This window comes from Dipteris shenzhenensis, chromosome 17, assembly GCF_047967505.1.
Source record: "Dipteris shenzhenensis isolate YYH24624 ecotype China chromosome 17, Dip_SZ_1.0, whole genome shotgun sequence".
NCBI lineage: Eukaryota > Viridiplantae > Streptophyta > Polypodiopsida > Gleicheniales > Dipteridaceae > Dipteris > Dipteris shenzhenensis.
This window is the reverse complement of record NC_141612.1, coordinates 51,861,876-51,874,984: the sequence shown is the minus strand read 5'-3', so window position 1 is coordinate 51,874,984 and position 13,109 is coordinate 51,861,876. Positions and strand designations below refer to the sequence as shown.

The 13,109-nt window shown below is 42.9% G+C and overlaps 1 protein-coding gene and 1 pseudogene across 3 annotated transcripts in view; one reads left to right on the top strand and one right to left on the bottom strand.

The window, feature by feature from the left end:
* The window catches only part of LOC147892270 (F-box protein SKIP2-like), a 228,241-nt gene that overhangs the window by 103,801 nt on the left and 111,331 nt on the right, over nucleotides 1-13,109 (top strand). For all 3 annotated transcript variants that reach the window (XM_087388682.1, XM_087388683.1, XM_087388681.1), the window contains one exon: nucleotides 1,658-1,772. In XM_087388682.1, the coding sequence (XP_087244808.1) occupies nucleotides 1,658-1,772 (115 nt within the window). The remainder of the gene's footprint in view (nucleotides 1-1,657; nucleotides 1,773-13,109) is intronic.
* On the bottom strand, nucleotides 11,082-12,355 carry LOC147892272 (uncharacterized; annotated as a pseudogene).

Sequence of the window (13,109 nt, the reverse complement as noted above, 5' to 3'; positions counted from 1 at the left end):
ATGCCATCGTTGCAAAGTAGAATTTAAGGAGGGTTTATCAGGAGGCAAAAGGGTGGGAGAAACACATCATGACAATTGAGACATGCAACAGAGCTGGTTTTTGTGGACTTCAAAATCCTACCACTGTGAAATGTCCAACAGGTCACATGCTTAAAATTGACTCATATCAAGTGCCTAGGAGCGAAAGCTGCTTCCATGCAGGCCATCTAAGGGAAAGGCTATAAGCACAACAGGTTATAAGCTTGGGATAGGAGGCAAGGAGGGACATAACATGAAGTGAAGTGGGGTGAGTGAAAAGAGATGATAGGAGTGCAGAAAGCTGTGCCAATGGCCATATTGGCCACATCAATGTACTTCCTAGTGGTGCACCTCAGCTAATAGTTTGTTATAACTGAGGAGTTCTCGGCCATAGAAAGTCTGAATGTGAGTTATTTTAGAAATATCAAGCGGTGAAGGAGCTGCACCGCGCCAAAATGGTGCTGCGACGGCTGCTTCTCCCCAAGTTAATATGGTCCAAATTGTGGATTATGATGAACCAAATGAGTTATGGAGAGGGATCATAGGGTGTAAAGAGCCCATGGTGGTGGAGAGAGGTTATGGGGAAGTAGACAAAGGTGACCGGGTGTAGAGAAGCATATAAGGGGTGATGTTATTGACATGCTTCAAGAGCAGGCATAGAAATGGTGGCTGCAAAAAGAGATGACAATGGACCCAGGGAGGAATACAAAAAGTGGAATGGGAGTTAAACGTTAAGTAAAGGAGATTAAAAAGGGACAGGTTGGTAAAAAGTATTTTGGAGGAGTCACTAGAGAAGATTGGAAAGGAAGAAGAAGATGGGAGTAAGATGGGCTGAGTACACAGCCCCTGAACGGCCGCTGGGGGGCTTTGGCTACTTGCTACAAGTAGGAGGGAAGAAACATACACAGAGGCAGAACAAGGGGAAGGGGAAAGAGGAGGGGGGGGGGGGGGGGGAAGCGGAAGGGGAGGGAATTCTAGAGTATCTAGGTTTTGTTAGGATGTGGGATTGTTGCAGAATCTATACTATCTTATTTGTATAACCTGGCACGGCAAGTGATCTCTGGGCATGCTTGGATATTTCTCCAGATAGAGCAGCAAATATTTTGACACTCCCTCTGATGTACGTTTGTTAACTTTACTTTCTACATATGCTATGCTTGCAAATATATGAAGAATGCATGTCGCAAGTATTGTGACACTCACTTCTCATGTACAATAGCAATCTTAATTTACAGGTTATTTTTTAATTAGAAATATTATGGAGAATGTATCTTAAAGTGCTGTTTGTATGGCATAAATGGATACTTGAAGTGCTTAAAAGGTTGGAGATCTTACTGGAATTATTTCTCATGCAATGAAGTTGGTCTTTAATGTGAAAGCTAAAACACAGAAATAAATGGTTTGCCTCTTATATCTTTCACCTAAAAAATGTTCTTGTATTTGCAAAGAGATCGAAGTTGACAGAGGGGATATGAGTTATTAATGTTGGTTTTGTTTTAATCAATGAAGATGTTATTGGTGTGTGCTATTGTCTGTTCCAATCTGTTTTGATATTCGTGGTGATTGCACAAAGCAGAGGTATATTTGATCACTCTAGTCGATTCTTTTTAGCATCTCAGCTAAGTGTTTGTCAATGCAGGTTTTAACTGATACAGGACTTTTATATTTGGCAGACCGAGCTTCAACCCTCCGAACTCTCAAATTGAAGCTTGCCCAAGCTGGTTCAACAGCTTCTGAAGTTGCCATCATGCAGTGTAGGTTTTATAGAGAGGGAACATCAATCATCTATTCTTTATTCCCACATTTTTGTTAGGCAAATAAACATTTACCATCATTTCTCTTGTGCAAATGATAAGTCATAATTGTGTTCATCTTATGTTACACTTTCTCTCTTTTCATGGTTATGTTGCTACAATGCTGTTCATACACTACATGCCTGTAGGCAGCCTGTCCCCAATATTCAATATTTGTGTAAATTTATTGTCAGGGTATATTTTTAAAGCTAACTAATATCGTTAGTGGTTTATTTAAGCGCGGTTCAATTGAAATTTGAGGGAGCTCTATGATTGGCTGTTGATAGGCATGCCGATTGCGTTTTTTGTGCTTGGCCATCTTATGGAAGATGCTGGGGGGAATTCGAGGTGGACAGATGGAGTATGGGTAAAAGAGGATTGAGTCAAAATCACAACCTAAATCCATGTTTTTGAGAATGTTAAAAAGCATACGTCGATGAAGAAAGAAGTTATTTTTAAAGACCGGTTCGGGATTCTAGCTCTAGCTCCAAAGAGCATGTCAAGCTTGGCTTGTGCTTCAGCCCCAAGGCCAAGAGCAATGATGGCATATGCTCTATATCAAAGATGTGGTGTACATAATCATCCCCAAGGCCAAGAGCAATGATGGCATATGCTCTTTCTTTTCTAGCAGTGTTTGACGATTTCTCAAGCACTGTCATGAGCTGGTGCCTTTGCCTTTTCTTTAGATGCTCTTTCATGAGTCATAGTGGAAGAAGTGGATACCTTATTTTTAACTAGTCCCCTCAAATTCTCTCTCATCAAATGGAACTTGATTTTTTCTTTTTTGCAAAAAAGAGACTTCTATTAAGTATTAAAGAAAACCGTTAGAGCAAGCTCCATACGGGAATACATGATACACCATGCAATGCATGAAAAGCTCAAGAGCCAAAAAGAAAGGATTGAGGCTGATAGTGCCATCTCAATCCGGTAGTAGCCTCCGAGAAAAAGGGAGAGAACCCCTCCAAACTCGAAGAAATACAGTCCTTCTAGAAGAGGCTGCCCGTGAAGGGCCCTGCATGCTAGCCCATATGGCTATCAAAGTGTGAACTGTGTCACTCCAAATACCCGTGAACACTTGTGATGGGTGTATCTGGGTGTCATCCAAGGCCTCTGTGCATCTGGCTCTCCAAATGTGCCAAGAGGAAATGCTGGCCAAAATCTCCCAAGAGGTGTCCACTGAAACATGTGAAGCTCTGAAAGGTATATGTGGTACATCCTGAAGAGAGCAGGGCTCTATCTCGTGTCGGCGGATCGAGAGTGCCCAAGAAGAAGGCTCACCCTCATAAAACATCTGGGGCCCAGTAAGGGATAACCATGTGACCGAGCCCCAAGTCATGAAGAAAGGGGAAGTATGAAAAATGCTGAGTATCCAAGTAACTCCTTTCCAAACAATTCTCGCTTGATTGTAGTCCCAAAGGCAATGACGCACTGACTCCTCTGCAGAATGACAACGAGGGCAAGTGGGATCAGCCCCAAATCGTGATCTCCACAGGTTCACTGCAATCCCTCCATGAATAGAAAGCCAAAAGAAAAGAGTGATCTTTCTATTTTTGAGGGATTTCCAGAGCCTCCTCCAGAAATTCCTACGCAAATCTGCGGTGATGAAGAAGCTATCCCAATGGGGGGTTCTGGAGGGAATCCAACCTCTACTGCTCAGCTGAAATCTCCTGGCATTAGCTACGGTGAAACGAAAGAAGGGAATCCCCCTCTCTCGGTGTCCATGATCTATCCACTCCCACTCTCTTGGGTCCCACTGCAAGCACCTGATAGGTGCACCTCCATATAACCACAGCCTCCAGGATCCCAGGGCCAAGAGCAGAGGGTTGGGGTCTAAGTACCACTGCAAGCCTGCTCCATGGTCCACAAAACCAGCAATCCTGACAGGCTGAAAGGCAACCTCTAGAAGAATATCATCCGTGGATCTAGAGAGTATACCTCCATTTCCAACGTCAAAGACCAAAGCATCTTCCCCGAAACCTCGAAGAGCGATCACCTGTAGAGGAAATAATGGAACTTGATTTTTGTTTGCCATGTGTGGAAAGTTTGATTATATAATTTCGATCTTACGTGAAGGCATGATGGAGACAAGGTCTTACCACTTGATCTTTAGGATTCAAGGGCATTGTCTTGTTCTCTTACAAATAAGTCCTAACCATAGAGATGCATGTTGCACAAGAAGTCAAGAAATTCATATTCTTGGCATAACCAAAGTAAAAACTTTTAGTCTTCTCAAATATTGGGCTTTAACACTTTTGGTCTTCTTCACACTTAAATATTTGGAGCTAGATGAACAACATAGCATATTATGCAAAGCTTGCTTCTCCCATGTATTCTCCACACATCCTTGTGTTAGCATATTGCACACAATGCACACAATTCTCTGAGATTTTGATTGACACTCTCCCTTTTACATAGAAAAATATCAGAATACCTTAGTGTGATGTATTTTAATGCTGAGAGTATGCATTCTTATATCCTCGAAGTACATCAGCCTCCTATGCATCATCTCACATTGGCCTGCAAACAGCCGAATCAAAGGTTGGATAGTTGAGAGGCTTACAGAGCAGCTGAAACAAGTAGAAAGAAAGAAAGAAAGAAAGTTTATTAAAGTCTTCGGAAGACCGATAGGTCTATGAGACTGTGAAAATCCTGATACAACAAGCTGTGGTAGTGGAGCAACTAAACGAGCGTCCATACCAATGCAAAATGCAAAAATGCAGAATGGCAGTACTAAGTCCTAAGTACAACATAGTCATGTCGATGGTCGACTATATATTCGTCTCAACATCGTCATCAATATCATCATCATCATCGACAGTAGCAAGATATAAGGATGGATGAGGCAGTGGAGGCATGAAGTCGGCAATAGAGTGCTGTCGGCCACGCAGAGGTGCGGTCCTGGCACGTCTCTCGATGCGAGGTCTGTGTGAAGAGACCCGGAACTGCCCTGTAAGAAGTGATCTCTGTAGAGCAGGTCCCTATGGGCACCTAGAGCAATGTAGACAGCTCCCTCTCACACTCATAGCTACATGAGCCTCCTAACAGTATTTGGCAGGGCAGGTCGAACCCCTAGACAGCTTCAGAACAGTCCCTGTGACGGCTGGTATTCGGTTATGGCGCGGTTTCAGACTGCTTTCACTTTGGATCTTGATTGGTTCTTGAGGCTTGTCAGGGATTCTTGAAGCCACACTAGAAACTCCAAATAGTCCCCGTCATAGATTCTTCATGATGGTGCATCTGTAAACAGCTTTAGACAGCTCTTATAGAGCCGATGGCTACTGGTGCAGATCCTACGGCAGTTCCATGGATCTTGGAGAGGTCCACAAATAGCGGACTAGGCCCGTGAACAGCAGATTAGCCCTCCATGGAGAGAAAGAAAGAAAGAAAGTTTATTAAAGTCTGCTAGAGAGAGAGAGAGAAAGAAAGAAAGAAAGAAAGAAACTATTATTATCGTAGGGGGCCTGAAATCGACCCATGGGACCCAATGGAATGTTACAAAAAGTCTCCTTCTTTGAAGAAGGGTGGAGTGGACAGCTAGCATGTTGCTACCTGTGTAATACATTGGTCACGGTATGCAAGGACCTTGGTAATGTAATTGCCCAAGGCTGCGAGGTGAGGATGGGAAAGCAAGCTCTCCAAACTGTTGTGATGCTGCGTGACATTGCTGAAATCTTCTTTTAGAGAGAGAGAGAGAGAGAGAGAGAGAGATGATATGATATGATATGATTGTATTAACGTCCTCATGAGACCCTTCATGATCTATGGGACAGTGATCACTATCAACAAGTAGTGATTGTTTACATCCATTGAAAGTAAATAGTATAAATAAAAGCATAAATGTGCTATGCAGTGAGTACTTGTTGTGCTAGCCTGTGTGCTAGACCAAGTACTTTGTTGCGATATTCTAAAATTTCCTTTATGTAGTTGCCTAGCTCTTTGGCTGGCCACTCTAGTAGGGATTTCAGGTTGCTTCTATTGCCCCCCATAATGTTCTCTGATTTGCGCATATTCTCGGCATTTTAGGAGTACATGCTGCTCATTTTCTATGTGAGCTGGTTCTGATTTTGCAGATTAAATGTCTTTTAAATATTGATATGTCTTCCCGAGGTATTTCTGCATTCCATATCTGTCCATCGGATTGATTTCCTGCTTATGAAACTGCATTTTTACCCCCGGTTCTTGCCATAGCTTCTGTAGCATTCTCTGCATCACCAACTCCCTGATTTCACATGCAACTTCGGGGATATCAGCAGCGGTTGTACCCCATAATTCCATCCGTTTCAGCCCCTCTGTGCCATCCAGCGATTCGCGTAGCTTCCATTGCTTTGTGTGGTATCCTATTGGCGTTCATGTTGAGGTATGCCATGAATTGGCACAATGCCTCTCCTTCGAGAGGTATCATACCTATCTCAGCCAACAAGATGAGGTACAGTGTTTGTGCCTTCACCCGTAACTCCTCTATGAGAAATCATTTATGCAAAGTTTCTATTCGGTTCCAGTAGGCCCTAGAGAGCCCAGGTGCCCAGGCTTGACACACCCGTAAAGGACCACTGTTTGTATGAGCATGGTATACACAAACTTTCTCATTTCCCAGTTTCATAAGTGTGCCTTTCTGCACTTGTTTTGGAAGCTGTATAAAGCTTTCAAACCTCCCAGGATTCTTCTTTCCACACATGCATTCCACTTGTAAGTGTTTGCAAATTCCGGCCCCAAATATTTATATGTAGTGACACTGTCTAGACTCCAGAGGCTCCCCCTCAAAAGTGAAATCAACCTGTTTATTCCGAGTCCCAATCACCATCACTTTTGTCTTGGATATGTTGACTTGCATTCCTGAGTGTTTGCAGAATTTTCCAGTGTATCCAAATGTGTTTGCATCTCTTTCTTGCTTTTGGCGAAGAAGACGACATCATCTGCATAAATAAGCAATAAGAGGGCATAGCTTGCAATCTGGACACCTTCGCCGCTGTGTGTTCTCATCCACTCTTCCAATTCATCGATGAATAGACCAAAGAGAGGTGGTGAGAGGGGGCAGCCTTGCTTGACTCCTATGTCACTGCTTATGATGACTTTTCCTTCAGAGCATGAGCAATCTACAAGTGGTTGCGCTAATTCAGCTAATACTCTCTCATATAACCTGTATGTGGCTTCTCTGATCTCCTGAGGGACTTCGAGCTTTTCTAGTCTTTCCCATAGCTTTTTGCATGGAACTGTGTCAAATGCTTTCTTCAAGTCGACAAAGCAACAGTAGACTACTTCTTTCTTATTCTTGACCCCCTCCGTTGCAGCCCTTATGGCAACCAAGTGGTCTATTGTCGAATGTTTAGGACGAAACCCTGCCTGGGATAGTGCCCTAGCTCTTTGCTCTTCTGCCCATTTGCTAAGTTTTGGCTCACTTATTGTGCCATATAACTTGGCCATTAGGCTACTCACCATGATGGTGCGGTAGTTTTTGGTCACCTTGCTGTCCCCGCTCTTATGGATTGGTACGATCCTGCTAAGTTGCCATTCCTTGGGAAAGCCTTCTTCTAAGGCTCGATTCATGAGTGCAGTGAGCACTTTCTTTGTCTTCTCACCCCCCCATTTCAGCATTTCAGCCACTAGCCCTTGTGTGTCTAGAGCCTTTCCGTTTTTGAGCTTTCTCAAACCCTTTCCCACATCTTCCTTTGTTATGACAGTATTTACAGCTTTGATGGAAAAGTTATTGTTGACCCTCTCTTCTCCCTTTCTCTCACAGAGGCCTTTGACAAAATCTATCATGTCTTCCCATGATGCTTTCCTCTCTTGGGATATGCTGCCATGTAGCCTTTGGAAAAACTTTATGGGATTTTGCTTAAGCTCATCAAAGATCTCAATTTGTTTGCTCTTGAGAAACTCTATTTTTTTGTTTCTTACCAACTTTCTGTAGGCTCTAGCTTTGTCCTCCTTCTCGATTGTGTCTATTGTTGTCCATGCTTTTTTTGCTACTCTGCATTCCTGATCATACCAATGGTCGCAGGGCATGCCTTTGCTCCTCCCCTTGCTTTTTGTAAAACATTCATGAGCTGTTTTCTGCAGTAAGTCTGTCATGCATTCACTCATTTCTTGGCATGTGGAAGGCATCTGACAATGTGCTATTTCTTCTTCTAGTTTCTGCTCATATATGTGTGCCTTTTTATAATCCAATCTCAGCCTGGGTTGCACAGGAATTTCCTGTTTTTTTTCTATATGCTTTGTCCCTACGATGCCCATAGATATTGCTCTGTGATCAGAATCAATATACTCCTCTTCAATCTTGAAGTGCTCAAGTATGTGTCTTTCATGCGGGTTCATGATCACATAATCAACTACGCTCGACCCTTGAGGAGTTTTGCATGTGTATCCTTCCGTTTCTTTGAAGTACGGGGTGCCAGTACGGGGTGCCATTGCAAATTTGCATTCCAAAGCATCCGCATAGGGTGAGGAGTTGCCTTCCCATTTGGGTGATTTCCCCGTCATCTCTGGATGTCCTTTTCCAGCCTTTTCTTTCTGCATTGTCCTCTTCCATTTCCTCCATCCAAATGGGATCTCTCCCTTCCACTGTAACGATCCCTTGTAATGATCGTGTCCTTGCGTTGAAGTCTCCGGCGAGGATAATTACATGCTCTTTAGAGAACTAAGCTATGTCTTCTCCCAAGTGCATAAGAGGGTCCTCTCAGGATAGATGGCTGTTTTGCTTGTATATGGGTGATTGCAGGGGTGCAAAATAGCATGCTGCCAACCTCATATTCCCCTCTTTTGCTGCTATCTCTAACCACATATATTGTTTATGTGGATCCTTCTTTACCACTCTCGCTAATTTGTGCCATGTCATGCTAATGTAACATGCAATCCCACCAAAAGCTCTCCCCCCCATGTGTGTTTTTGCATTCCACATTGATGTCTTCAAGAACCCCTTGATTTCTGGGGATTCATTTCCCTCATGCTCCCATGTTTCCAACACTATGAGTATGTCTGTCTCCAACACTTCATCTTCTAATGCAATGATCTTGTCTAGATTCCATCCTTCCACATTCCATATTTTGATTCTGAGGGTCTCGTATTCCTATTTATCCTTTTGTTTCTCTCCCCCTTTGCTCTTTGCTGTAATTACTGCTTTCCCATCCTTCATATAGGCATTCTGTCCTTCCTTTTTTGCATTCCTAGTGACTTCTAGCTCTTTGAGTTTTTGGGCATATTGATTTCTCATGAGGTCTTCGTTTATGCATATGGAGTGCCCTTTGAGATGATGCTTGTGATCCAGTACTTTGAGGCGGGACTGTGCATCTTGAAATTTCACTATGATTTGGCTCTCCCTTCCTTCACACTCTGAATGCATCTTGCCATTTTGTGGCAGATATGTGCATGGTCTTTTGAAAGACGTGTGTGAGGACCTGTTTAATGTCCTTGTTTTCACTCTCTTCCACCCCCACAATTCTGATGTTTAGAGCTTTTTCTTGCTGCTCTTTTTGCTCCCTCACTCTACTATTGACCAACTCGTCAATGGTGTTGATGATGTCTTCTTTTTTTGGCATCTATTGTGCAAGTTTCTGCTCTGTCTCTACTCTTGCTGTCCATGGAGAGAGAGAGAGAGTCTATTAATGTCCACGGGAGACTGACAGGTCTATGGGACAGCAAAAAACCATCTAGTACATCTGCTTTAGGGAGGGCACATGGCAGCTCCCAAGGAGTGCAAAAGCAACCCCAATTATTTAGAGTACCTATATAATAGTTTGAAAGAGTAATCAACCATACATCACTTTAAGATTGAGAGTCTTTTGGTTGGGATTTAAACTCTTTGATTAGTGCTATACCTTCATGGTAAAGTGCCCATTTTCCCTCCTTCCTAACAGCCCGGACTTAAGCTAATTCCATTGCCTTATTCTTCAATTGAGCTCGTGTAAGTTCCTCACCTATCCATATCTTGATCCCTTTCAACTTGTAAGATTGTCGAAGAAGCTTGATCCGTAAATCTCGTGACTAAGTTTAAGGATAGCATGTCCTCTGGAGTGCTGGATATTAGCTGCTCTGCCATCATCATCATCATCAACCTTCCATTCAATATTAGGCATGGCTGCTTTGACATGTGCTAAAGTCTCCCTGACTTGTGTGTGACATCATTTAGGGGAGATTCCTCCTTTGACATTACAGGTAATGCAAAGTGTCTCGAAGATGAGGCAAGCTTATTGCCTAGAAAAGGAGGCCATTGTACCACAATTTGGATCAGGCACATCACCATTGTTCCTTCACATTGTGTGTCTTGTCTCAATCGTGTGCATGCTTTCTCTCACCATCTCCAACCATGCTTCCTAATATGCATTGCCAACATCACATGTGCTTGCCATCATTTCTACACTAAGGTTATTTTTTTACCTCAACTTATGATTGTATTTGATGATTAGCCTAGTTGACATCCAACTAGCATTATCTTCGGATAAGTCTAGTGATCAAACACCATAAAAACTGATCATACAAACTGAAACAATTACCAAATGCCTTTTTGAAGGCTTAGATCTTGGTTAGTATATATTTGTTTTGCACTTGGTTTGAACTAAGATTTCGCACTCAAAATATACATGAGCCTAACCCAACTAAATTTGGGTCTCGTTATTCAAAAAAATTCAGTGTACCTTTGACATGCCATTTTGTACCTTTTGGAGCAAATTTTCATCAAATTTTATCAGTTTCAAGTGCCATCTTAACTGACACATTCAAAATATCAAATGCTATCCATGTAAAATGAAATTGTCTATTTATAGTATATCAAAAGTAAACTCTTATAATAGTTCTATGACTTTTTTTGGCAGTTTTAGCCATACATTGGTCAACTTTGATCCGTTATATGTTTCCATTAGTGTCCTCCGTTTACTAAAAGTAATAATTTGCAAAGCTAAAGGTGATTTGCAATTGTTTTACACTTGTTATGTTATTATAGAAAATCATGGTGATATCAATTTCTTGGACCAAAATAGTAAATATGATGATAACAACTATGGCAATTAGAGGATCAAATTTGTTAACATATTCCGTGAGTTTGAGGAAGAGATCACTTTGGCTAGTCTTGACAGAAAAAGGGGCCGAGTGGGCTACTGCATGATTTGTGAGTTTAAGATGTGTAAGGTAGGACACAAGATGCAAATGTCCTGTGCAATATGCTCAATGAAAGATACATATGCTATGCAAAATGTACATGTTGCAATCTTGGGTCTTGCCACGGTGAGTGATTGTGATTGTTTTATTCTTTGTATCCAAAACAGTTCCAACACGAAAGTGCTAAGGTATCCCCAGTAACACATCACAACCATTCAACGGCATAATATAGAACTCTTCTGTGTCCACGTAGCTCTGAATATGCATCCGCAGCTTGCCTATCACCGGAGTAAATGATTGGTTGAGTCCCGGACAAGCCATATCTGCATTACACAAAGGACCCATTTCTTCTACCCTTATTCCTAACTTTCCAGCCAGCTCTGAAGAGATGAAATTGGCCTTGGCTCCTGGATCGAAAAACATCATAGTTGTCTGGTCTCTTATCTTGCCCCATGCCCGGCATAACTCTGTAGCATCTGTATTCTGAACAGCCCCAATCAAGTCTGGCAAAAGACCAGCAGTGGGCTTGGGCTTTTTATTCTTCTGATCAGTCCTCTTTTTCTCGTTGTGCTCACCCTGCTCAGAAGGAGGGAACTTCCGCTTCTTATGTGGGCATTCAAAAGCCCTGTGGCCTTCCTCCTTGCAAATATAACACTTGTTGGCATCATAAAGAATTTGCTTTTCCTCATCAGACATGCGGGTCAGTACTCGCCTTTGTCCTCCAACAAACGTTGCCTTCATGGACTGCGAAAACTTTCTGAACTTCTAAGGGGATTCCGTCTTGCTGCCCTTTGACCTTGATGTCTCCTGTGAGCTTTCTTTGAACCCAGAAACTTTCCCTTGCATTAGTGCATAAGCTGTAGTGGTATTCTCAACCAACTGAGACATATTGGAAAACCTTGTCTTCGTGCAGTAGTCCCGAATCTCCTTTGGCAACCCGCAGCAATATCTTTCAATTTGCTCGGACAGCGGTACATGTCTGTAAGAATTCACTGGCAGTAGGGCTTCCCAAAACTTCTTATTGTAGTCCTCCAAATTTTTGCAATTTGCAGGATCCAACCTGTACCAAGCGGTCATGATATCCACTTCAAAAGTGGTAGTGAGCCATGCTGCTGAGAAGACTGCTTGAATTCGACCCAAATGGTAGGTGCTCTGCCTTGCAAGAGGAGGTTAATCCACCATTGGAGCGCATTGCCCTTCAAAAAGGTGGCTGCCTTTCGGAGTTTGGAGGATTCTGTGAAGTGTCCACCTGAGTAGGCAACATTAAACTGTTGCACAAATGTCAAAGCCTTCAATCTGTCCTACATCCCATTGAAAGTCTCAAACTTGACAGCTGCCCCTCCCTCCTTGTAATCTTTCAATTTGCCTTTAGGGGTGAGATTGTCATAAACGGGGGGCTGTAAAAACGGTGGTGGCATCACTGCTCCCGCATTCTGAGCCATTCCAACCGTACCCATGGTGGGGTTTGGCATTCCAAGTCCCACTCCCTGCATCTGTGGCATATTCCAAGTATTGCCCATTGTCCCAGGCATTCCTGTTTGCATTCCAGGCTGCATCCCAATGTTTGAGTACATCATATTGGCATTTGCAGGGGGCATTCCACCCATCATAGGCTGCTGGAAATTCTGCATTCCCGGCTGCGTGCTGCCCATAAAGCTACGTGGCATTCCGGGTGCCTCTGCAGATGGTGTCACCATTGCCTGAAAGGCTTTGTGGTCTCGAAAGATTCTGTCCATCATGCGATTGAAGGTGGCAGGAGCATTAGTGAGTCCGAAAGACATAACCAAAAACTTACACAACCCAAAAGAAGTCCTGAATGCCGTCTTATGCACATCTTTTGGACATATGCGAATCTTATGGTACACACTCTTCAAATCAATGCGGCTGAAAACAACCCCCCTTCAACCTTTCGAGAGTAGCATCTTTTGTGGGTATAGGGAAGCGATTCTTAATGGTGATCTTATTCAAGGTGCGGTAATCAATACATATACACCAAGAACCATCCTTCTTCTGAACCAACAGAACTAGAGCAATAAGGCGATGAACTTTGTTGAATCAGCCCCTTCACTAAAAGTTCATTTACGTGTCTCATGATCTCCTCCTGCTACACCACTAACTCTGTAAGGTGATTTATTTGGTGGACTACTGCTAGGTGTGATGTCAATCCCATGGTCCTACGGCCTTTCTAGTGGAAGCTTACTAGGCAACTCA